Here is a 26,015-nt window from a genome sequence, read left to right as displayed (position 1 = left end):
TAGTTTGAATACATTACTGGACTCAACATTGGTCTTTTCATCTAAGCAAAGTGTCATTTTCAAATATAAAAAATAATCAACATAAACTATATAAATATTTTAAGTTGTTATGCTAGCTAAAATGAACCAGTACTTGAGACACTTGTATATCCATTTGAAATTTAGATCCTTATAGATCTAATACATTTCTTTAAAGCCCCTACCATGCCTAATAAAGAGACTCCTAATTGTTAAAGACCTTGGCCCCACAACACAAATATTCCTTTGACATGGTAGCCCCTCTTGCCCTTGGCTCATTTCCATTTGCAATTCATGATGTTCAGTCAAATGCATTCAGCCTGATACAGAACATATTATAATGTGGTCACAATTCATGATTTACTCACATACTATCACCCATTGGTACTTGTCAGCTCAAAATGTCTTCCATGGGGAGAGGTATATACTAGATATGAGCTCAGGTTAGATTAGTAAGGCTGAAGACATATAGAAGACACACACTCCAATGTCAGATTAATGTTGAAAAAAACTATTATGCCTTAAATTTCCTGGAGACTTTCACGTTGTTAAGATGGAATCACTGTGTGAATTAGACACATGTTGCTTCTGGATAACGAAATCGAGGACCGTATCAGCCTTCCAGTGGGGGATACTATGAATACCCCTTTCAGAGAGGCAAGCTCTCTGCTCCTTTGAAGTAAATATCCCCATGTAGGCCTCCATTTTCAGCTTTGAACATTTAGTCCTTAACGCCACTCTGCAACTCTGATAACTCCACTCCTGGTCTTAAATCTGTCTTTCCTGGTCAATTTTGATTTATAGCAAGTCAACTCCAGTAAACCTCCAGAGTAGCAGTACCTTAGGGGCATTTTAATTCCACTTTATCCAAGTGAAAACCTAAATTAAATATGACAGTCTTAAAGTCATAAGCAAATGCCATGGGTATCTTCCACTTACAGCTCCAGATTAACAGCTCTTGATGTCTAAACAGTGTTTGTAACCAACTTTGTAATCCACGTAAGCAAAAGACCTAAAAGGAAAAACACTTTATTTTCTAAAACTTTTCCTCTTTCAGCCTCTTTCTCTAAGCATCCCTTAATTCTGGACCACAATCTGGTTAGGCTTGTCTGGTTCATTCAGAAATCTCCAAAAGCAGTAAGTTAATATCTTAAAGCATGACATCATACCAGGTGAATAGTCAACACAGTTTCAAATAAAGAAAAGCAACCACCACTCTTAAAAAGCAACTGCACTAGTCACCCACAGCCAGACGGACATTAAGAAGCAATTGCAAAGTGAAAACACTTTTTTTTTTCTCAACACACCTCTAATATTGGTTTGGCTAGTCTTTTCCATTCAAGAGCCCAGTCTCTTCATTTGATGTGCTGTATTAAACTGTAACATTCTGAATAATGTGAACTCTACTTGAAGAAAAAATTTTTTTCAGCTATGTATAATAAAAGACAGTTACATTTGTCACCACGGTCATAGTGCGGGGCCCCATGAAAGACATAGCAGAGAATGGCAAAACAAACAAACCCAAAAAACAAAAACAAACAAAAATTTCTCCTAGAAAGATCATTTAATTCCAAAAACCAGTTCTCCATCATGAACATCACCTTCAGTTTATCCTTCAGACCCACCATAATCATGCTGTTTAAAATTGCAACCCATCCCTGTACTCTGGTCCCCTTTCTCTGCTCTTTTGTCATTTATTTCATAGCACTTAGTTTTCTAACACAACAAATAATTAGATGAGATTATTGTTAACCATTCTTTGCTAGGATGTAAGCTCCAAAGGGATGAATTCTGTGTCTATTTTGTTCACTGAGATACTCTAAACACCTAGACACGACTTGATACAAAACAGTCACTCAATAAATGTTGAATGAATCAAGCAAGCAAGCAAGCAAGCAAACAATCCACACTGCATTTAGACTTCAGCACTAAATGTTTCTGGAGTCAAGTTAAATTCCAATTTCACTTTTAACAGTTAACAGGTATCTACTGAGTTGCGATTATGGGGGAGGCAGATCACATAAATACATACCAGACACCAAAAAAGGCTACAAAGCCAAACAGAGCAAGACAAGAGGTTGGACAGCAAGGGTACTGGCTGTTTTAGATGAGGTAGTCACCTCTGAAGTGATGGCAATTATTTTGAGACCTGAATAAAGTCAGGTGCCATGCAGATTCGGGTGGAGGGGAAAAGTGAGCTTTGAGCATGGAGAAAACAGCAAATGCACAGGCCTGAGGGTGGAGGCCGGCTTGGGAAGCCCAGTAAGAGCAGTGAGTACTGAGTGGTAGGAGTGGGGTGTGCAAGAATGTATCATTCCAATTGTCTTTACCTACTAAATAACATGTATATATTGCCTAGCGCTCCAAGAAAGACAGATTACATTTCACCTAGCGTTCTCAGATTCTCTGATAGTGCTGCTTCTGTTCCATCCTCCAAATGTCTGTATCAGCACATCATACAAGATTACAAGTCACACAGTAACGACATTGTTAAAAACCATTCCGAGAGTAGACTTAGTAACTAAGTGCCACTAAGAGGGTGTAAAGCCAAGCAGGAACTTAGTACCAGATGCGTGCAAAGCCAAGAGGCTCAAGAAACATTCAACAGTCACTTCGGGGGGGTGGGGGGGAGGGGCCGGGGACAGTGTCGTTCCAAAGCACTGTGAACTCTACCACTTTCATTCCGCACTGACAAAAATTAAGTCGCCAAGCGCGGTACCAGGAAGCTCTACAACATGAATTTTGTTACAGTCCTGAGCTCGAACAGTTCGGACATTTTATTTAACTTCCTAAAGAATAAAAGCAAAAAGTTCACTCTGAACTCGCCTTGCAACTCAGGCAGGAAGTTCTTTCTCGGCCAGGGAGGAGCACTTGGGAGTTTTCAGCGTCTGAAAAATCTCTATTTCCGGGGCTGAGCAGAGCAGTATCTTCTGGCTTAATTAAAATGTTTATGGCGATTTCTCCCAATTCCTTCACAACAGTTCCGAAACAGCTTCGCCTAGTTGAGTCAAACTTTCTGCGCTATCCCTGATAGATATCCCGCTATCAGGACCAAAGGTCGAAGGCATAGTAATGAGTTTAACAAGCCGGTTCCGGGCCGGGACCTGGGGAACTAGATACATGAACACTTCGAGAGCGACAGAAATGACAAAAGCAGTCTGCGCGGGGCAGAGTGGAAAGCAGAGGCGAAACTCCCAGGCACGTGCCTCCACGGGCCCGGACTGACCCAGCCGCGCGGGCCTGAGCCACGGACGCCTCCAGGAAAGCAACAGCCCTGGAACCACGCCAAACGTGACCTTCGCCGCGGCCGGCCTCCTCCGCCAGCCGAACCGCGCATGCGCAGCGTCGCCCGGCCAGCGTCCTGAGTCGGGGTACAACCCCGGAGCCGCGCGCCCAGCCCCCGCCAGCCGGCCTGCGCACGCGCGCGCCATCTCGGCCCTTGACCTGGGCGGGGGTGTTGCCCCAGCGCCCCGTGCCCAGGCCAGCCAGCGAACGTGCGCACGCATGGAGACGCTTGGGCTCGCGGCTCGGACGGGCTCTCGCCCCAGGGGCTGCTCCTCGGTGTCGCCGCCCCCCGCAGCTAGGGCCGCGCGGGCGGGGAGAGGTGGCCCGCTTCTAGCCCGGCACCCCTCTTGACTTAGAACGCTATCCCCCATGCCCTTACCTTCAGCGCAGGCCGGAGCCACATCCGCCCCGCCTCCTGGGTCGCCGTTACTGCTCGGTCGGGGGCCCGGCGCTGCGACGAGTTGGCGCCTCCCCTTGCAGCGGCCTGGCCTCGGCGGGATGCGCTCGGTTGCCCTGCCGGGGAGGGGAGAGGAGGGGAGCACGCACGAGGGGAGCGCACCGGAGGCGAGGGGAGGGGGCCGACGACGGCGTCTCGCCCCTCCTCTCCTCCCGGCTGCCCACTGCCGCCCCCGCCCCTTTCTCGCCGACTCCCTCTCGGCTCCAAGCGGATCCCTAGAACTGAATACCGCACCCCTGGCTGGGTCCATCTCCGCCCTTTTCCCGGGATTCTCCAGTGGGACGCCCCCACCTCCAGGGTTCCGGTCCCCAAAGTCTTGGGAATTTGGTGATACCTGACCCGGAAGGCTGAGGCCTAGGGATGCTGCTGCAGCAACCGTTTCCACACTCCCTCTCTCCAGCCTATCCCAGCTTTTCTAGTGGTCCCACTATCAGGGAGCTCGGATCGCTTCACGTGGCTTCCCTGCTTTCCCCTCAATGCCGTGGGGCTGAAGTCCTTTACCTTTCTACAAAGGCTGAAATAAACAGTGATGAGGCTGAACGGGTGATCTGAGTTACCTTGCGAACAAGGTCTTCTGGAACAACCACACTCTCCAATTTGAAGTAGTTTCTTATATTACACTGCACTTCTTCTGGCCTTAGATTTTAGTAAAATGCATTACAGCTTTGTAACTTGCAGTGGTTTCTCCCACTTTACTACACTTACGTTGGCCTGAGTGGGTTTTGGTAAAATGCTCCACGGTTACTAGCTGTTCCCATGAAGTGAGCTGATTGCTTTCACGCTGGCGCTTAAATGAGGACACAGGTTCAACGTTTAAATGATTTGCCTAAAGTAGCACAGCCAGATGGAATAACCGAGATTTCAACCTAGAATGACCATGTCAGTCTTTCGTTTGGTCTGGCCTTTGTATTGGATAAGCATCATTCCAGAATGTCTAGCTGCTTTTACTGCAGCTGCTATATTTGGCAGACTTTTATGTCTATCATCAGAGTATAGTCCTCTGAGCCCCAGAAGGAGGCTTGCATTTATTTGCTTTTATGCATGGTGGTGCGTAAGATAAACTCCCCCCGCCCCAAACAACCAGCTATCCTTTGGCCTTTTAATATAAACTATGACATAACCATAACTGAAAGGACAGCTTGGAGTTTTGATTTGAAAAGGATAATCAGAAGGCACTTCTTTAACAGTATTTAAGGGAGAGGGTGGCCAGACTAAAGAAAGTAGTCAGATGAGGTGGGGTTATCACTAAACATACCTTCTTAATATAACAATGATTTGTGATGATATCTCACTAGATTGTGAAACTCTGGAGGGCACAGATCATGCCTTATTAATTTCTGTACCGCAAAATGCTTAAGAAATGGTTGTGGAATCAAATTAATGTTGATTATGGGCCTTTAGTTCCTCACATATGCTTACTGCATTGAACTGCATTGAAAAACATGAACATAAACATTTTGAATGGTTTGTACCAGTTCTCTTCGGCCTGACAGCCTGGATAAACACATCTTTTAAGTGTGATTGATACCTAATCCAAAAAGGCTTCAAATCACCTTTTCCTGTGTTCTGATCAATCACGTTTCAGCTTCCTCTTTTCCTTGTGGCAAAGCAGCATAATACTGAGTCTGCATTAAAAAAAAAATCACTGTTATTTTTCTGTTCAGGAAAAGACTTTCCTTCTGATCACCACCAAAGCTAAAATTCATCATTCAACAAGTTTAGAGTTGATTCATGCAACAGGATTGATTTCTAATTCAAACATTCAAACATGTTTCCTGCCACTTTTTCCCTTTATCCAAACTACTTTGTATTTAAGGCATTTGAGTCACCATTTAGAGAGTAAAATAATCAGAAACCAGTTCCATACAAAATGCCATACATAATTTACAAATCAACCTATATAGTTATTCTTTCTCTACAGAAATAACACTGCTTTAGAAATTAGTATTTTTCAAAAATTTGGGTATTTTTTACATAAAATCAATACTTTTTAAAAGACCTGAAGTTCTTAGTCCTGAGATTATTCCTAAATGATGAAAAACAGTAAGACATTTTATAGCATAGACTTTCTCTGATATCTACCACTGAAACATACTGCTAACAGAGAACTTAACGTTAAATTGTGATTACGGCAACAATGATCAGAACAGAGATTTCAACCGGTGTAGTCCCAGAATATAGACAAGGAAATTTCCTATAACAAATCTGACCCCTCAAGCAGTTGGAATGTGGGAAGAAATTATTAGACTATCTCTATTTTAATCTAAATTAAGAAATCAAACTTTATTAGTATTTAACATGTAGATTGACAATAGTGCATTTTTTTGTGATCAAAAATGTACCCAGCTCTGTAGGTAGGCATCTGATTTCACATTTTGAATCCATATAATATTTTAAATATAAAAATTTGGATTTATATAACATTTTAAGTACAATAATCTTAACATGTATATAATATTTTAATTTCTCCCTTTATACTATGTTAAGTTATACTATGCAGTAAGTAAATATTTATTCTTTAATCATTCTTAGCATATTTATTTAGCAAAGGTTGGTAGTTTATATTTCTTTGAATTAACTGTTGCTTTGTACCATAAGACTTAGAAAATCATAGAGCTGAGAGAGATTAAATATATATCCTAATTTTACAGATGCCTTGATTGTGAAGTAAGTTGTCTCAAGTACTTGGATTCATAGTTTCAATGCTTTTTTCAGTGCAACATCCACTCCTAAGATGAATAGCAGGATTTCATTATCATTCAAATGAATGATAACAGCAATCCTGCCGTTGCACTAGGTAGGAAGGTACAGGTACTTCCCATAGAACTCTAGACAGAAGAAATTCACTGTAACTTTTTACTTTAATTATAGATTCACATGAAGTTCCAAAAATAGTACAGAGAGAGAGCAGCCCCATGTGCCTGCCCCGATTCCCCCTCTAGTTATGTAAATGGAGGAAATTTATCAGTTAATATGTTTGTCCTCAGAAAAAGCTCAAATGATAGATTTAATAATGATAACTGCAATTTTTTGAATAGCTATTTTATACCAACAGCTTTCCCTATATTATCTCATCTAAAGCTCACACCAGTCCTGTAAAGGCAGAGGTTATCCTTGGTTTAGCAGCTAAAGCAACTCAGATTCCAAGAGATTAAGTCACTTCCATCAGCTCCCAAGGCCAGATCTGCTGCCTTGAACGTTTCACCTTTTCCACATTATGGACAGCTGAAGTTCGTACATTCCTTACACTGTGTTCCAGCTGAATCCTGACAATTGTCTAACAATAAAAACATTTTATTTATTATTATTTTTTAAATTGTGAGTATTTCCTCAGAAGTTAAAAGTGTTTCTTTTTATAAAATCTACATTAAAAAGAATGTGTCTGATTCAATACTTCAATTTTATTTAGGACCAACAACTTTTTCCAGGGAGTTCAAAATTAAAAGAAGGAAGGAAAGATGACTAGATTACATACAAGTTCCTTTAAAATTTTTTTAGTCTGTTGACTTCACAGTATTGCTAAATTCTTTGGACTAGAAAGCTGTACTCAGACATTATAGGTCGTTAGAGGTTAAAATTCCCATCACCACATCTGTCAAGTTTACCTACTGTCTTAGTCAGTTCTGGCTGCTTTAACAAACTGCCATAGACTGGGTGGTCAATAAGCAACAGAAACTTATCCCTCACAGTTCTAGAGGCTGAAAGTCTACGATCAGGGTGCCAGGATGGCTGGGTTCTGGTGAGGTCCCTCTTTTGGGTTGCAGACTGCTATCTTCTCACTGTATCCTCGCATACTGGAAAGAAGGCAAGAGAGCATTCTGGGATCCTTTTATAAGGACACTAATCCCAAACAGGAGGGTCCACCCTCACGACCTAATTTCTTTCCAAAGGCCTCAGTTCCTAATACAATCACATTAGGGGTTAGGATTTCAACATATGAATTTGGGGGAGAGAAATATTCAGTCCCTCGCACCTACATCTGGACCTGTGTACTCTGTATTCCCTCTTGTTACTGAGAATGGACTGCCCATGCTCCTGAGTCCAACTTTTCCACTTTTGTACTAGATCTGTCTTCTACTTGCATGAGTTGTTACTCTAGCAGTTGTCAACTTTCAATCCTACCTTATTATGTTTTATCTCTATGCTGGGTCATTCCCACAGCATGTTAACATTGTGTACCATCTTCCCATTTTTAAAAAAATTCCTGACAATGTGTCCCCCTCCAGCTACCACCGTATTTCTCTGTTCTCTTGCAGAACTCCTTGAAAGAGCCATTTATACTCACTGTATCCTAATCCCCTCCACCTATTCATTGAATCCACCCCAACCAGGCTTTTGTTTCTACCTCTCCACTGAAACTGTTATTGGCAAAGTCACCAATGACCTCCCTGGGTTAAATAAGTGGTTACTTCTCATTTATCTTACTTGAACTGTCAGCAGTATTGGAAAGAATTTCTCACCCCTGAAGTCTTGAAGCATTCGCTTTCTTTGCTTAGCCTTTTAGGGTCCCCTCCTTCTTAATTCTTCTACCTCACCGGCAACTCCATTGGCTGATTACCTCTCATTCCTGCATCTCTAGTCATAGGCATGCCCAGAGTTCAGTCTTTGGACTCCTTTATCTTCTCACTTCCCTAATAATTTCATGTGTCCTCAAGATACAATTTTTTAGTGTTCAACTCCTCCAGCCACTCCTGGGGCTATTTCCCCCAGTGTTCTGCCACTTCTCTGATCCCAACAGATTCATGACTCTACTCTAATGAAACCTGGAGACTTTATCCTTTTTCCAGTCCACAATGAGGACCCAGTCATAATGGGACAGTATTCCCTTTTAAAACCTCCCAAAACAGAAAGATTTCATACTGCTTTATTCTTTCCAGATATCTAGACACCAAGGCCCCAATTTAAAAAAGAGAGAGAGAGAAAATTTCTCTTAACTTTTAACTTTTTTCTTAGGAATTCAGAAAAATCCAGTTATCCTTCAGGGAGGAGGAAATTTTTCTTTCTTTCCTCCTTGTCAAGTCTCTAGCAGCAAAAACTAAGCACAGGTAAATGTATCCAAAGGTTACCCTGTTAAGGATTGAATGAATAAATGAATGAGGTCAGCACTTTGATGCGCTGTGTACTGTTGATTGGGTATAATCTGAGGAAGCAGATTTGTTTTCCAGATCTTAAATTCCTCGAGGCTTTATGAAATTGGTATTTGTATTACATTTCTAAGTTTCCTCTCCTATGTTTAAGATAATATATTGCAAATGCTAAGATAAAGCAAAGACTTGGGTTGAATCAGCTGACCATATTCTGGGAAAGCTGACTGACTAGAAGCTGAAGGTTGAGAAGGACTGGTTTGGGCAAGGAGTCTGACTGGGGGGAGCAGTTCCAGGGAAGAGGAGAGGTGGAGGAAGGGGAGGGAGAAGGCAGGGAGGAGGGGAAGGAGAAGCAAGAAGACCACTAAACACAACGCATTCCTTGGTTAGAAGAGAGGTGATAGCCTTGACACCAGATAGGCATTTTTCTTTTATGCTTCTATTTTTTTTGTCTATGTTCTCATCATTTATAATTTCTTTTCAAATATTACTGCAGATAATGTCATTGCTATTATAACCTATATTTCTGCAGGTCATAGCTTTGAAAATATAGCCAGGCCACAACAGCTTTCTGACCCCTGCATCAAAGGGCAACCTTGTGGGAATATTAGCTCTCCTTAAATCCCATGGGGGCTGGAGGATGGGGTGTTCTAGTATATAACTCTGCAGATACCATGTAGTATCCTCCTCCTTTGCCACTCCTGAGTCAGTACAGGTGACTCTCCTGAGGCCCCAGGAGAGAGTGTGGGAGAGAGTAAGTGCCCAGGTTGCACTGATATGGGAGGCACCCAAGCAGCAATGCCGGGGTCTCTGTGTTTTAGAGAGACATCAGTTACACTGTACCTTTACTGACATTTGCTCTTCACCACACTATATAGTATGGTGTATCCCAGCGTGGCATAAGAATACAAAGTGATAAAAGTCATAGTGGATACATATACATGTTACTTTGGCAACACTGACAGAACCACAAACTACCAGGAGGAGGTCAAAGAAGGCTTCCCCAATGAGAGAGCTTCAGGGTTAAGGATTATGAGTTTGCTAAGAGAATGACAGTTAGGGATGGGGGTGTTAGGGTGTTAGAATTCTACACCTGAAGTAGAATAAGAAAGAGTATGTTGTGTTAGAGAATTAGAAGTTGCTGAGCAAGACTAGAATGAAGGCGATATGGAGGAGTTAGGGCAATGACAGGTGATTAAAGTAGCAATGATTTCTTGAGTGCTTTCTAGGGCTGGGCTTCTTATTGTACATTATCTCAACTGATTCTTTCAAGAGCCTGCAACTTAAATAATTCTGGCCCTTTTTTATAGTTCAAGCAGTGGAGACTTCAGCCACTTGCCTAGAGTCACATAACTAGTTAAGAGGCAGAGCTATGACTCAAATCCATCTCCAATTCCAGGCCAAGTTCTTTCCACTGGACTGTGTGGCCTCTTTCAAAATCAGTTAGAAAGGTAATGGGCCAAATCATAAAAGGCCTTGACAGTACAGCAACAAGACACATCACAGGATCCAACAAAGGATTTTAAGCAGGAGGACTATGTCATTCCCTTTGTGTTGAGGGGGCCATTGTGCAGGGGGGAGGATGGTGAGCCTGGAGCCAGGGGGACCACGTTAAGGCTCTACTGCATCAGCCCAGGAGTCCTTGAACTCAGTATGACAGCAAGCTGGGCTTAAAGAGAGAGGAGAAGACATATTTGAGAAGATTTTGAGAAAAGACTGATTCATATATTTCTCCATGATAATAGGTCAAAGGGATACGATATTTTGATTGATGCTGAGAACGTGTTTGATAAAATTCAATCATCAATATTCATTTTTGATAAAGGAAATTTTAGTAAATGACTACATACACACCCTGAAAGCTAGCTTCATGTTTAATGGTGAAATTCATGTTCATTATATATAGTAATAAAACAATGGTGCCTCTTATTTCTAATTAATGCTCTAATGCTATTCTGGAAGGACCAGCTAATGCAATTAGATAAGAAAGTAAAGTAAGGAATATGAAGACTGAAAAGGATGCAGGAAATTTATCATTATTTATAGATGATCCAGTTAGATTTGTTGGCCAAGGGATGCTCACAGCCCCTATTCCCTACCCCCTCTTCCATTCAACTTTTTGGACTGGTCAAGTTCAAAGGGACTTTGTGGGTACCTGCCCCCAGAGAATGGAGCTGTTATTGTGTCATTCTGTCCAGTGGGAGGCACTGGGAGTGGTTCTTGTGACTCCTTTTTTGAAAGGCCTGAGGGAAAACATGTCAGAGCCCCCTCCTGGGAGGCAACCAACATATGAACTCCATCTGCGGCTCTTCATTCCTGTGCCTGAAAAGCAAGGCAAGCTCAGTGATAATCCAATTGCCACAAGCATTGGAGCAAAAGCTTTTTTGCTCTAATACAGACTTCTCCTGACCAAGTGCTCTGGCTTGTCCTTATCCTGCATTGCAGGGACCAGAGCCAAGACTCAGGACAGGATTCATGGCCTGCTTTGCTTCTAAGTCCTGTAGGCATCTATAGTACCACAGTGTAGCCTAATCTACTTGAGTTCAACATTAGAGCCCAGGGAAGTCACCACGTAACAACAGTGATCATTTGCCTTGCTTTGGTTTTGTGTGTGTATGTGCATGTACTTTTCTTGGGGACTTTAAAGAAAGGCAGGTCAAGAGCAGGATTTAAGCTTTTCTCCATCTTTTTGTCAAACGCCACCTTGAAAACCCAAGAAAATAAACTGAAAAACTTTTAGGAATAATAGAGTTTAGCCATGTGGCCAGTTACAAAATCAATACACAAAAATCAATAAGAAAACCTACTAAGACTAAGGAAGGCAAAATGGAGAAGCATGCTGTTTTTAGATAGGAAGATTCAACAACGTGAGGATGTCAATTTTCCTAAAATTAATTTATAAGTCTAATGCTATTCTAATAAAAAATATCAATGATTTTATTGAAATAATTTAAAAATCCATTTGAAAGTGTAGTTCATTAGAGCCCTGTTAAAGGCAGTTTGACTTAACGTATTAAATTTGTCTTTTGACTCGATAAATCTGCCTTTCGGAATCTATTAATATGAAAAGATGTATGTAGAAGGATATAGATCACAGAATTTTTATAATTAGGAAAAATGGGAAACAGCCTATATATTCTATGGCAAACTAATTAGATAAATTAAAGTGTGGCAAATACTGTTGGTTGCCTGCCTAAAAGCCACCCTCACTCCCTTTCTTCCCTCCTTTCTTTTACTTTTTATTAAGAAAATTTTAAAACATATACAAAAATAGACATAATGATTAATAAGCACCCACGTACTCATTGTTCAGCTTCGTCAATTAGCAGTTCACAGCCAAAGTTGTTTTCTCAATTCATCTCTCCACAACCACACTATTTTGAAGCATCTTACCATTTCACCTGTAAATATTTCAATGGACTTTCTAAAAGATAAGAACTCTTTTGTAAAAAAAAAAATTATCCTACTTTGAAAAACTAACACTAATTCTTTGATTGTGAGACATCCTTTCAGAGTTCAAATTTTTAATTACCTCCCAAGTATTATATATTTTTTAACAGTTTGCGTGACTTGGGATTCAAATAAAGTCTACACACTGCAATTGGTTGATAATGTCTTTTAAGTCTCTTTTAATCCTTTTAATCTTTTAATCCTCTTCAGTTCCTTTTGTTTCCTTGAAATTTATTTGTTAAAGAAACCAGGTTATTTGTCCTCTTAAATTTTCCAAAATCTGGATTTTCCTGAATGTGCTCTTCATACTTCCTGTAAATGATAACCTTGAGTCTTGGTTAGATTCAGATTCTTTTTTGGCGAGATGACTTCTCAGATGGTGTTGTATCCTTCCATCAGAAGGCATAGAACGTTGGGCTGTTTCTTTCTGTGATGTCAGTAGTTGTTGATGCTCAATGCCTTTACGTACTACACTGCATTTAGTCCACTGAAGTAGATTAGTATCTGGTGTTATAAATGGTAATATCTTGATTCCATCATTTCTCCTCCATTTATTAGCTGAAATACTTTGACAAAGGGAAACTACTTTCCTTGATGATTTGGCTTTCCCAGTGAGATACAAAGAGCAGGATAAGCATTTAATTCTTTCTCTTAATTTGCCAGTTTGCAAAAACAATGAGTTGTTTAACTAACATACTCCAACAGGGACCAAATGAGTTTGTTAGTTGTTATCATTGTGAATTTATGGCTTTAACCTTGCTTCATGTGTTTCATCCCTTTTTCTTGCTTATAGAATCCTGTTTTTGTTTAGGTAGCAATGTAATCAGTCCCAGAGAAGAAATCATGGCTTGCCATATCAATTCATTCTCATTGGCAGTGTCTGGGGTGGGCAGGTGACTGGTCCTGGCGGTAGACCCTTAGGAGGAAGGTCATGTTGAAGAAAGACCCCTCTGCCCACCCAACTGCCCTCTTCTTCCCTTTACACTGTCACTTGAGGACTTGATATTTGGACAGCTGCTGCTGAAGCTTGGAACATCCCAATGGATACATGTGATACACACGCACAATTATGAGCACTAGTACTGCCGTTCCTGACTTACTGACATGGAAATATATCTATGATATGTCGCTGATATGTATCATTAAGACTATTGACATAAAACTGAACACAAATGCATATATTTACACCAAGACCTGCCTGGAATTATGTTCATTTAAATATTAAGAGTAGTCATCTCTGAGTGGTGAGATATTGGTGAGTTTCTACTTTATTCTTTATATTTTTCTAAAAGGTTTAAATTTTAATGTGAATAATAAAGTTTTTCTAAAAGTATGATTCTGGGCAATTCTCATTTATCTCATGTTACTTATATTGGATTTTTCTCCCCAATAAATACATCACATCATAAAACTTTTTTTATAAGACTCCATAACTGAGGTTCTCTTACATCGACTGCTTAAGAGTCGTGCTGTAAGAAGCAACAGCCACTCCTCCTCCTCTCTGCCATCTCCTCAGTAGCCGCAAAACAGCAACTATGTGTGAGTGCATCTCCATCCATATTGGCCAAGCTGGTGTCCAGATCAGCAATGCCTGCTGGGAGCTCTACTGCCTGGAACACGGCATCCAGCCCAATGTCCAGATGCCAAGTGACAAGACCACTGGGGGAGGAGACGACTCCTTCAACACCTTCTTCAGTGAGACAGGCACTGGCAAGCATGTGCCTAGGGCAGTGTTCGTAGACCTGGAACCCACAGTCATTGATGTTCGCACTGGCACCTACTGCCAGCTCTTCCACCCTAAGCAGCTCATCACAGGCAAAGAAGATGCTGCCAGCAACTATGCCCGCAGTCACTACATCATTGGCAAGGAGATCATTGACCTCATCTTGGACCGAATTCGGAAACTGGCTGACCAGTGCACAGGTCTTCAGGGGTTCCTGGTTTTCCACAGCTTTTGTGGGGGAACTGGCTCTGGGTTCACCTCCCTGCTGATGGAACGTCTCTCTGTCAATTATGGGAAGAAGTCCAAGCTGGAGTTCTCCATTTACCCAGCCCCCCCCCAGGTTTCCACAGCTGTAGTTGAGCCCTACAACTCCATCCTCACCACCCACGCCACCCTGGAGCTCTCTGATTGTGCTTTCATAGTAGACAATGAGGCCATCTATGACATCTGTCAAGGAAACCTCGATATTGAGCGCCCAACCTACACAAACCTGAATAGGTTGCTAGGTCAAATTGTATCCTCCATCACTGCTTCCCTGAGGTTTGATGGAGCCCTGAATGTCAATCTGACAGAATTCCAGACCAACCTGGTGCCCTATCCTCGCATCCACTTCCCTCTGTACATATGCCCCTGTCATCTCTGCTGAGAAAGCCTACCATGAACAGCTTTCTGTAGCAGAGATCACCAACGCTTGCTTTGAGCCAGCCAACCAGATGGTGAAATGTGACCCTCGCCATGGTAAATACATGGCTTGCTGCCTGTTGTACCGTGGTGACGTGGTCCCCAAAGATGTCAATGCTGCCACTGCCACCATCAAGACCAAGCGTATCATCCAGTTTGTGGACTAGTACCCCACCGGCTTCAAAGTCGGCATTAATTACCAGCCTCCCACCTGGTGGTACCTGGTGGAGACCTGGCCAAAGTATAGCGAGTTGTGTGCATGCTGAGCAACACCACAACCACTGCCGAGGCCTGGGCTCGGCTGGACCACAAGTCTGACCTGATGTGTGCCAAGTGTGCCTCTGTTCACTGGTACGTGGGCGAGGGCATGGAGGAAGGAGAGTTTTCTGAGGCCCATGAGAACATGGCTGCCCTTGAGAAGGATTATGAGGAAGTTGGTGTAGATTCTGTTGAAGGAGAGGGAGAGAAAGAAGGAGAGGAATACTCAAGTTAAAATGTCACAAAGGTGCTGCTTTTACAGGGAAGCTTATTCTGTTTTAAACATAGAAAAATTGTGGTCTGATCAGTTAATTTGTATGTAGCAGTGTATACTCTCATACACAATTACTGACCTATGCTTTAAAACACAACGCTTTGTTACAGGCCCAAGCTATCCATTTCTCTGATGGATCTGAATAAAGTATTCCCTGTCTTAAATGAAAAAAAAAAAAAAGACCCCATAACTGGCATCACATGATTATTCTCCATGGCATAATCATCAGACAGGAAATATTTTGATTCTGGAATAACATTTCCTGATAAACATTTGTTGGAAACATTTAAGCATTTCCTGATCTGAAAAATTCTGACATTTTTTTCTTTGTGTATCTTATTGTTACAATTAACAATACTCTCTAACCCAGTGGGGTACAACCATCCTGTTGTGGAAAACACTGAGAAAAACATGAGTTTTATTAGAGAGACATTTTCCAGTCACCAAGAAAATGAAACTGGCCAATTTTCACTTAATGGTAAAAATACTAAGTAGTCACCCTTTAGCCTACATTTAAGAAATTTTAATTTCTTTGGCACATTTAATTCTCCCAAGGAATTGCATATTCTTAAAACAAAAAGGTGTTAAAATTCTAGGCCTCCAGAGTAAAATCAAAAAAGGGCCTTTCTTCCTTTATTTAATTTCCCTTTGCGCGGCCAGTTCTGCCAGGCAGGCTATCAGCACAGGGACCCAGGGCCATGCTGACTATGATAGTGGACAAAAGAAATAGAATCAGCAAATACCTATGACCCATGTGCTGTGTGCCCTGTGTTAGCATAGTTGCTCTGGCAAAATCAGTGTGGGAGATAACCTTGTTCTCCCGGACCTCATTAAGTGGGGAAATGCCATGAGGACATGTGAGGAGACAGACTGGAGATGAGTCTAGAAACACAGTTCCTTGAGGGCATCGATGAATTTTAAACGGAGATCAGCTAGGGTCTGGAGGATGGCTTGCAGGGGACCTAGGCAAACAAGTTGAGAAGTGGCTGGAAGAGTCCAGATGAGAGACAAAGCAAGTGTGAATTTGAGAGCTGGTTTGGGGATGGAGAGCAGAAAGGAGTGATTAAGCAACTACTTAACAATCTCTATGGTCATTCCTCTCTTGTCCTCTCTTAACATCAATGGAGTCTTCAAGCAGGATTTAACTTATCTCAGCTGCAGTAAGGGAAACTGAGAGCAAGGTTTTTGAGTCAGAGCTCTGAAGGAGGCACAGCTTGCTCCTGGCAGCCAGCGTGGAAGTGTTGAAACTCTGAGCCAGGTTATCTGTAGGTTTGTTCTTCAGTCCAATAGATCCACCCCTTCACCTGCTGACTGACAGTAGGACTCACCTCCCCTTACAGGCAGGGATGCGGCCCCGACCCCAGTACAAGTACAGCAGGCGCTCGATTCCAGGGCCATATGACAGCCTTGGTGTCCTCTCCCTGCTCTGTCCTCAGAGTCTTCAGTGAGGTGATGGCCCTCGTACCTTCAGCTAGGAGTGTTCTTCCAGCTTCTCAAGTGGGCCCGGTCATTTGCAGCCTTCCTGCACATCTGGCTCTTCACTCCAACTGCCTGTTAGGGGACAGACTGTTCCGAAGTCTGGCCAGGCGTCAGACAAGGCCTTCCTAAGGCTTCTCTGCAACAGCAGAACTCAAAAGTGACATTACCCCTCCAGCCTGAGCCGGTGTGGATCTGGAGGTGATACCATAGCAAATCGGCAACCAGGAGGAATGGCTGGGGCTGTCTCCCTGTCAAGCCATCCGAAAGCCAGGATCTCAGGCTCTCAGGTCTGCTTTGGGTCGGGATTGCCACCCCCATTGGTAAAAATACAAGGCACAGGTCAGTGAGAGAGTTTAAGACCCCAGCTAGGAGAAACTTCGTTGAGATTTTATTATTTAGTACCAGGGTCTAGTTAATCCTCTCCCCTTCTAAGATTCTTATCTAGTGTGCTAGTTCATAGCTAGCGTTTGGCATCTCAGATCCCAGTCACTACAGAAAACCTGGAAACTAAGTCATCATCTCATTTTGCAGGGCCTGGTGTAATGTTTCCAGAGCTCGATAGAGCTCGATATAGATGGATGATCTCAAATGTATCACAGTGAAATGAGGACCAAAATGAAATTTGTTTTTTAAGCTTTCTTAAAAAAAAAGTTGAAGTAAAATTGGTACATTACATTATGTAAGTTTCAGGTGACCCCACTATTATTATATGTATAACCTGTATCCACTATAAAGTGATCACCATCAAAGGCCTACTTACCATCCATCACTGTGCAACTAACACCCTTCACCCATTTTCTATTTTTGTACATTGAAATGAAATTGCCCATGTAATGGGTTGGAGTAAGTCCACCTTTAGGGTTCCTAAAATTAAAAGGAGAGAGGTCTGTGGAAAAGTTCTGGTCCTGCTCCCTGGACCTACCCAGCCAGGTGCGTGGAGCATGTCCTGAACCCTTGTCCCAACATCACCACACAAATGGCTATAGCTCCTATTCCCAGAGCACTTCCCAAGCACCATGTTGAAGGAGAAGTGAAGAGTGAGACTTTGGGCAAATTAGGGATCAATTATTAGTCAGTGGTTTACAACGAGGCTGCAAAATAAGCAGGAAATACATCATCAAGAAATCAGGAATTTGTGACAGAATTCTTCCTGGCTGCGGCTGTACCCCATCATCTCTGAAACTCCCTTCCAACCTCAACTCACTTCTAATTTCGGTCTCTTTCAACAGGATTTGGTCTTCCCTCTGATTAGGATTTCCAGGTAGCTCTTCTCTGGCTCAGCTCTGGGCTTCAATGCCCTTTTCGTATTTCACAAACCCTGAACCCCTTGTGATCTCCGTGACTGAGCACTTCCGCTTACTAAATTCATCAGAATATCAAGTCCTAGTTTAACCAGTCTTCCTGGTTCCTGTGGCCTCATATCCTCCTTCCCTTTCCTTTCCCTAGTGGGGCCATTCAAACTAACTCATGGCTCAAATATGTCTCCCACGTCTCCCTAAAAGTTCAGAGAAATTCCTGCCCCAGACAGACAATCCTGAGAAAGCCCACTAGTCCCCTATTTTGTTCCCAGTACTTGGGACTCGAAGACGACTGTTCTGATGCCAGGGCTACTCTTTCCAGCTCACATCAGAGGATACAGGGCTCCCAGACCGCATCCGTCCCAGATGGACAATTATGTTTTGGGGACCACGTCAGGAAGCCAACACTACTGAGCTGTGTGGTTCTCTTCTGTTCACACACACAGCCTGTAATCACATGTCAAAACTTTTTTAGACACAATGCTGATGTTTTTGGCATTGTTCTCCAAACTACTGTCTCAGCTCACCTCCTTTGCCTTGAGCTGATCTGATTTTAGAATATAAATTAGTGATAAGACATGAATATAGAAAATGATTTGATGTGTGAAACCATGGCAGCAAGGAGCAGAGGAACTACCATTTTTGGAGTACCTACAATGTGCCAGGTACCAGACACAATTAATCATAATGATAATATTTACTGGATGCATATTATGTGTAACGCACTGTGCTAAGCTCTTACGTATGACCTAATTTAACCCTCACAGCAACTTCATGAAATAAGCATTGTATTACTGTCCTTATTTTATGAATAAGGAAATTAAGCCTAAAGAGATTAAGTAACTTGTGCAAGCCAGCTAGGCTGTCTGAATCCAGCTTTTGACACATTCTTCCTCTCTGTCTCACTCTCAACTTTTTTTTTTTAATTAAAAACTTTTCATAAGTTTGTCTGTTTCACTGCTCTTTTCATAGAATCAGCTTTTGGTATTGTTGATCAGTCTACTTTTCTCCCTTTTTTTTTTTAAATTATTTCCTGCTTTTATTTTTATGGATCTGTTCCTTCAAACTTTCCTTGAATTAATGTTGTTCTTTTGCCAGCTTCTTGGTCAGTGGCTTTGACCTTTTATGTTCATTGTGCCTGTTCTAATAAATGAATGTAAGGCAATGAGTTCTCTTCAGGGTGTTATTTTGATTACATTCCACAGGCGGTTCTCATTTTTATCATTTCTGAAGTCTATGATTTCAATTCTGAACTTCTCTTTAGCCCAGAAGGCATTCAAAAGAAATTTCAGATCAATAGATTTTTGTTTTTTTGAGGGAGGGCGTACCTAATCTTTGGTTAATAGTTTTCACTTGCGTACCTCAACAGTTAAAACAGCAATGTGTTTCTGACATTATGGAAAACGAGCATCACATTGCCACACTGAATTTTGCTGTTTTCATTTATGTTGCTCTTCATTGTAGGAGAAAAGCCATAAGGAAAAATGTTTGGTGGCCTATTCCTGTATTATTTACATAGTTGTTTACTTTTGGAGGTGGGGGGAGATAATGTCCTCCTGCCGGAAGGAAAGTTCCACGAGGACAGAGACTTTGACACGACTGAAATTTCCAGCTCTCGGAACAGTGCCTAGCACGTGGTAAGCACTCAATCTGTCCATCCATCTATCTATCCATCTATCATCTACATAATATACAGCTTTACTGTGGTATATTTTACCAATTATATATATTTTATACCTATTATATACATATGACGAACAATAAACCGCACATACTTAAAGTGTACACTTTGAATCTGGTGCTGCCAGTGACTGCCTTCCCAGGTGCATGAAGTAAGCCTGCCTTTAGTGGAAACTGAAAGGGTGAGGCCAACAGAGAGAGGAAAGCAGAGGCAGACACGGAAAGAGAGACAGAGGTGGGGCAGGGTGCGGAGAGACAAGAGACAAGAGGGAAGAAAGTGAGAGAGAAAACAAAATTACTCATTATGTCAAAATAAAAATTCATCCCCGGACTTTCCAGTTTTAGAAGCCAACTTACTTTCTCCTTCTCTCTCCCTGTCTCTCTTCCTTAAGTTAGTCTTAGGTTTCTGAACTTGCAAGTGACAGACTACAAACCACCACCTATCATTTCTTCCTCTTTGATTCCCATCCAGAACCTACTCATACAAATCCTTAGTGAACAATGTAAAGTTTTCTGATTATTTCAAAGAAAAGAAAAAAACAGGAGGTTGACGAGATATATCTACAGCACACAGCCAGCAAATCCCCGTGGGGGTTTCTTGTCTCTCCGTGCCCATTCTAAGGAGGTGGTTCCTTTTGATTCTTCCACCTCACAGCCTCCAGTTCCTTTGCTTCCTTCTGTTACACCGAGCAATACAGCAACCATCTTTTATGACGAGCATTTTCTTGAGGTTCCGACTTCTATTCCAAGTAGTTTTTCTTTAAAACTAAAACCACTGTATCCATTTTATTTTACATATTAGCTGATCTCAAGCCTGTAATCCTTACGGCACAACTTCCTGGTAAAGAGGAATGGAGTATGGGATTCACAGCCCATGCGCCCAAGGCAAGCCACCAGCCACCAGCTGCCGAGGGAGCAGTGAAAGTGCGCACACACTTGTAAACAGAGAGAAAGGGACCAGAGACAAAGACATTTGGTCATTCCTTAGGCCAAGCCTCGATCAGTTTACCAATTCAGCCGCATGGAAGGAAGAAATAGAGCAACGCTTCCAAGAAAGAGTTACATCCACTCATCCATGCTTGAGGCCTTTTACCGAGCAGCAGTTCTGCCCGAGAGTAAACATGACCCAGTCAGCGTTCGGCAGTCAGTTTAGTCTTCCCTCATTTGGAGCAGAACAGGGAGGGAGGAAGATGGTGCAGCAGAAGCTACTGGTTGTTTCCACAGTATCAGTTCTGTTTTTCCTCAGTAATAGAAGCCCCCAAATGTACATGGGTACTAGTGACCAAGAATAAAATCTACATGTGCCAGCTGCCCTTGAAGCTAGGTATGGCAAATGGCTGAATTCTGGACAATAGGATGTAAGTGTAAGGTGGTGTGTGCAACTTCCTGGAAGTGTTCTCAGAGGTAGGGGCTATTCCTTCCCCACTTTTCCTTTTTTGCATTGGCCAGCACGTGGATGTGATGGCAGGATCTACAGTAGCCTCTTGGACCACAAGACAGAAGTCACATTTGGAGGATGGTAGAGCAACAACTCAGAAGGAGCCTGGGTCTCTGATGATTGTAGAGCTGCCCTACCAGCTTTTGTCTTCTTATGAGTCCTCTATGCGCTGTGACTAAATCTATTTAAACTGATACAGGAGTAGCTATCACCTTCTATATTGAAATATCAAGAAGGCCTTGAACTCTATGCTGAGAAGTTTAGATTTGGGGGGTATATATGATGAGGAACAAATAATGGGTTTTAGATAAGAAAAGAAATAAAATTCATTCACATTTGTTGCAGTTTCCCTTTACATCACTAAGAACTAGAGCACGATTGTAAAATGTTCACGCGTGGATAACCAAGTGAGCAAAGCAAAGAAAAGGAACAATAGAAGTGAATTCGCCAGTCTTAGTCTTTACTTAAAACAAGTTTAGGCTTGTTATGATAAACATAGGAATTTCTAGAAATGAGGGGAGAATACTGGAATAAAATTTTTAATTAATAAGATCTATTTTTCCTAATTCTGGAGATTTTTGGTCTTCTGCATAAAATTATTTACTGTCTTCTTTTTGGATTAATAGCCAATAATGGATCACTTAGTAAATAAGAAATAAAATGAAATAAAAGTAAGAGACTAGAGAGCATAGTGGATATTTATAATTCTGGGCTGTCCAGGGTCTATTCTCTTGTCTAACAGCGCTGTGGTTTCCTTTTGGGGAACCACCAACTGTAACATTTCTGCTTACAACAGAAATGAGGAAAAGCCCCAAATTAATAATTTAAGTTTTTAACCTCAAGAAACTAGACAAAGGAGATAAAAATAAATCTAAAGCAAGCAGAAAGAAGGAAATAATTAAAATAAGAGCAGAAGTCAAAGGAATAGGAAAATAATAGAGAGAATCAATAAAACCAAAGGATAATCCTTTGGAAAAAAAATCAATAAAACTGATAAGCCTCTAGCAAGACTGGCTGGAATAAAATAAAAGACACACACTACCAAAATCAGAAATAAGAGATAGCACTACAAATCTTATAGCTATGAAAAATTAATAAAAGAATACTATAAATAATTTTATGCTTATAAATTTGACAAAGAAATCAATTTCCGGAAAACCACAAACTACCAAATCTCAACCAAGATGAAATAAATAATCTGAATGGGTATAACTATCAGAGAAATTGAATTCATAGTTTAAAAGCTCCTGAAAAAAATAAATCTCCAGGCTCAGATGTTTTCACTGGAGAATTCTAACAAACATCTAAAGAAGAATTAATCAATTTTTATAATCTCTTCCAGAAAATAGAAGAACTGGAAATATTTCTCAATTTATTTTATGAGACCAATATTACCCTGACATTAAAACCTGACAAAGGTAGTAATTAAAAAAGAAAGAGAGAAAAAAGAAATTGACAGGCCAGTATCTCTCATAAAAATACACAGAAAATCCTTAACAAAATATAAACAAACTGAATCCAACAGTGTATTAAAAAAAAAAAAGAAGCACCATGACCAACTGGGACTTGTTCCAGGAATAGAAGGTTGGTTCAACATTCAAAATCAATCAATGGTTTATCAGCAGGCTAAAAAAATGGTCTGATTACATCAACTTACAGAGAAAGATCGCTTGATAAAATCCAACACCTATTAATGCTGAAAAAATAAAAGCCTCTTAGCAAGTTAGAGATAAAGGGAATAACCTTAACTTGTTAAAGAGCATCTATACAAACTACACCTCATGACAAACTGAATAGTGAAGGACTGAATGTTTTTCCCTTAAGATTGTGAAAAAGGCAAAGATATCTGCTTTCACCACCTTTATTCAACATAATACTAGCATTTCTAGCCACTACAGTAAAGCAAGAGAAAGAATTAAAAAATAAAAACAAGCCCTGTTTGCAGATGACATAATTGCTATTAAAAAAAATCACAAGGTATCTACCAGAGAAAATATCCTAGAGCTAATAAGTGATTTCAGTAAGGTGTCAGGACATAGGTAAACATACAAAAATCAATTATATTTTTTACCTACTAACGATGAACATGTAGAAACTGAAATGAAAAACACAATACCATTTAAAATCACTCCAAAGAAAATGAAACACTGTAGGTATATACTTAAAAACACATATACAGGGTCTATATGCTGAAAATCACAAGTTACTGATGAAAGAAATCAAAGAATATCTAAGTAAATGGAGGGACGTACCACAATAGTGGATTAGAAGACTCAACATAATAAAAGATGACAATTATCCCTAAAAAGATCTACAGGTTAAACGCAATTCCTATCAAAAACCAAGAAAAGATTTTTTGCAAACATCAACAAACATATTCTAAAATTGATATAGAAAGATACAGGTGGCCAAATAGCTTAAACAATCCTGACAAAGAAGAATAAATTGGGAGGAATACTCTACTCAAATTTAAGTCTTAACCATGTAGCTATAGTAGTCAAGATAGTGTCACACTGTAGGAGGGATATGTACATAGATCCATGAATGAAAATAGAAAACCCAGAGATGGATGCAAGCCCGACCTACTGATTTTTGACAAAGGTATGAAATCAGCTGAGTAGAGGAAGTTCAGCCATTATAACAAATGGTGTGAAGCAACTGAATACTCACAGGCAAAATGACACAAAACAAAAAACAAAATCAACCTAAATCCCACACTTCATACAAAAAATAAACTCAAAATACTTAAAATACAAAACACTTAAAATATACTTAAATGCAAAACATAAAACTATAAAGCTTAAAAAGAAAATGGGGAAATCTTCAGGATCTAGGGCCAGGCAAAAAGTGCTTAGATTTGATACCAAAAGAAAAATTGATAAATTGGGCCACATCAAAATTAAAACTTTTGCTCTGCAAAAGCCTATGTAAAGAGGATGAAAAGATTGGTTCCTAGAAATATGAAGAATTCTCAAAATTCAATGTTAACAAACAAACAAAAATTGATAAAAGCCATGAAGAAACATTTAACTGAAAAGGTCACACAGTTGGCACATACGTATATACAAAGAGATGCTCATCATTATTTGCCGTTCAGGAAATCCAAATTAAGACCATGATGAGATGTCGCCGTACACCCTTCAGACTGGCTAAAATGAAAAACAGTGACACCACCAGGTGCTGGCAAGGATGCAGAGAAACTGAATCACTCCTGTATTGTTGGTGGGAATGTAAAATGGTACAGCCACTCTAAAAACAGTGACATTTTCTTCTAAGTCTAAATATGCAACCACCATATGAGCTAGGAAGTGAACTCCATGGCAAATGAAATGAACACCTGTACATGAATGTTCATAGCAGCATTTTGTAACAGAAACTGGAAACAGCCCAGATGTCCTTTAACAGGTGAGTAATTAAACAAACTGTGACTTATACATACCATGATATACTACTTAGCAATAAAAGGAGTGAACTTCTATTGATACATGTAGAAACTTGGATGAATCCCCAGGGAATTATGCTGCGTGAAAAGAGCCAATCTCAAAAGGTTATATACTATATAATTCCTTTATGCAATATTTTTGAAATGACAAAATTTTAGAAATGGAGAACAGATTAGCAGTTGCCAGGAGTTGAGAATGGGGGAAGGAGGGAATTGGATGTTGTTATAAAAGGGCAATAGGAGGGATTCTTGTGATGATGGAATGTTCTACATGTTGAGTGTAGTGATAAATACATGAATCTACATATGTGATAAATTATACAGAATTAAGTACACACAAATGTGTACATGTTAAGCTGGGGAAATATGAATAAGATTGGTGGATTATATCAATGTCAATATCCTGGTTGTGATATTATACTAGAGTTTTGCAAAGTGTTACCTTTGAGAGAAAGTGGATAGAAGGTACTTTCTGTATTATTTGTTACAACTGCATGTGAATCTACAATTATCTCAATAAAAATTCAATTAAAAATGGTTTACTAAATAATCTAAATTCCTTTAATTTTTCTACTAAAATTCCATTCTTTCTCCTTCACCTGATTTATTTTGCACACAGAAGATAAACAAATGATTACACACAATAAAATAAACTTATTTTGTGGAGTACTTCTTAAAGAGGAAAGAAAATAGGAAGAGATAAATATGCTCCAAACTAATAAACAATAAACAGAACAGTCTTGGTTCTAGTGTTTTTTCGACTGAGTTGGTTATATTAAGAATTATCTTCTTTAATTAAAGGAGTAGAGTTGCAAAGAAGACGCACGCCTTGGATGTGATCAGGAAGCACTTCCTTTGATAACGCAGTGGTTAAGACCTTCTCTTAGAATTCATATTGGGCACAGCATTGTGGAATTGAAGAGACATTATCTCTTCAAGTCTATCTGTTCTATCTTCCTACCACTGCAGAATTGTTTCTGTGCTGTGCTCGTAATAAATGATGATTACTATGATTAATACTAATAGCCCCAACAACATTATACAGTATAATGGCTCCAGTGATTACACTGAGAAGTTTGATAGAGACTATTTTCCTGAGCTCATCCTAAAATTTCCTCTTGCTCAATATTATCTTGTTATTTCTATTTATTTCTCCGTTAAAATACCCTACTCATTACTTCCCCTGTAATTATAAGCTCACTGAAGTGAAGCCCTTTCATTCTGGTTTTCTCTTCACTGCCTGGAGCATTGTGGGCACTGAATAAATGCTATTTTACTTTCGATGTTGACAACTTCAAATGGAGACAGGTGGCTTCACAGGTCAGGACAGTCATTGCATCAACCAGGATTAATTTGATAATTTGCTTCAAGCTCATTACTCTTTTGGCTCTTCTCCAAGCACCTTGAGTTTTAAAAGATTAGTGCTGACAACCTGGCTTATTCATTCC

General features: G+C 40.5%; 1 protein-coding gene and 1 pseudogene across 13 annotated transcripts in view; one reads left to right on the top strand and one right to left on the bottom strand.

Annotated features, from left to right (window-relative positions):
* Positions 1–26,015, bottom strand: part of RCBTB2 (RCC1 and BTB domain containing protein 2) — a 99,833-nt gene that overhangs the window by 44,578 nt on the left and 29,240 nt on the right. For 8 of the 13 annotated variants that reach the window (XM_072976235.1, XM_072976236.1, XM_072976233.1 and 5 more), the window contains exon 5: positions 3,683–5,385. Coding sequence is in view for 1 of the 13 variants with exons in the window: in XM_072976242.1 (XP_072832343.1) it covers positions 3,683–3,706 (24 nt within the window). In the remaining 12 variants the exon portion in view is untranslated. Of the gene's footprint in view, positions 1–3,682; positions 5,386–26,015 lie in introns of those variants that run through there. The other 5 variants (XM_072976245.1, XM_072976244.1, XM_072976242.1 and 2 more) reach the window with 3 other exon arrangements.
* Positions 13,830–15,191, top strand: LOC102525021 (tubulin alpha-1A chain-like; annotated as a pseudogene).

The sequence above is a fragment of the Vicugna pacos genome, chromosome 14 (genome assembly GCF_048564905.1).
Source record: "Vicugna pacos chromosome 14, VicPac4, whole genome shotgun sequence".
NCBI lineage: Eukaryota > Metazoa > Chordata > Mammalia > Artiodactyla > Camelidae > Vicugna > Vicugna pacos.
The sequence above is the reverse complement of the archived record's forward strand: the minus strand, read 5'-3'. Positions and strand labels throughout refer to the sequence as shown.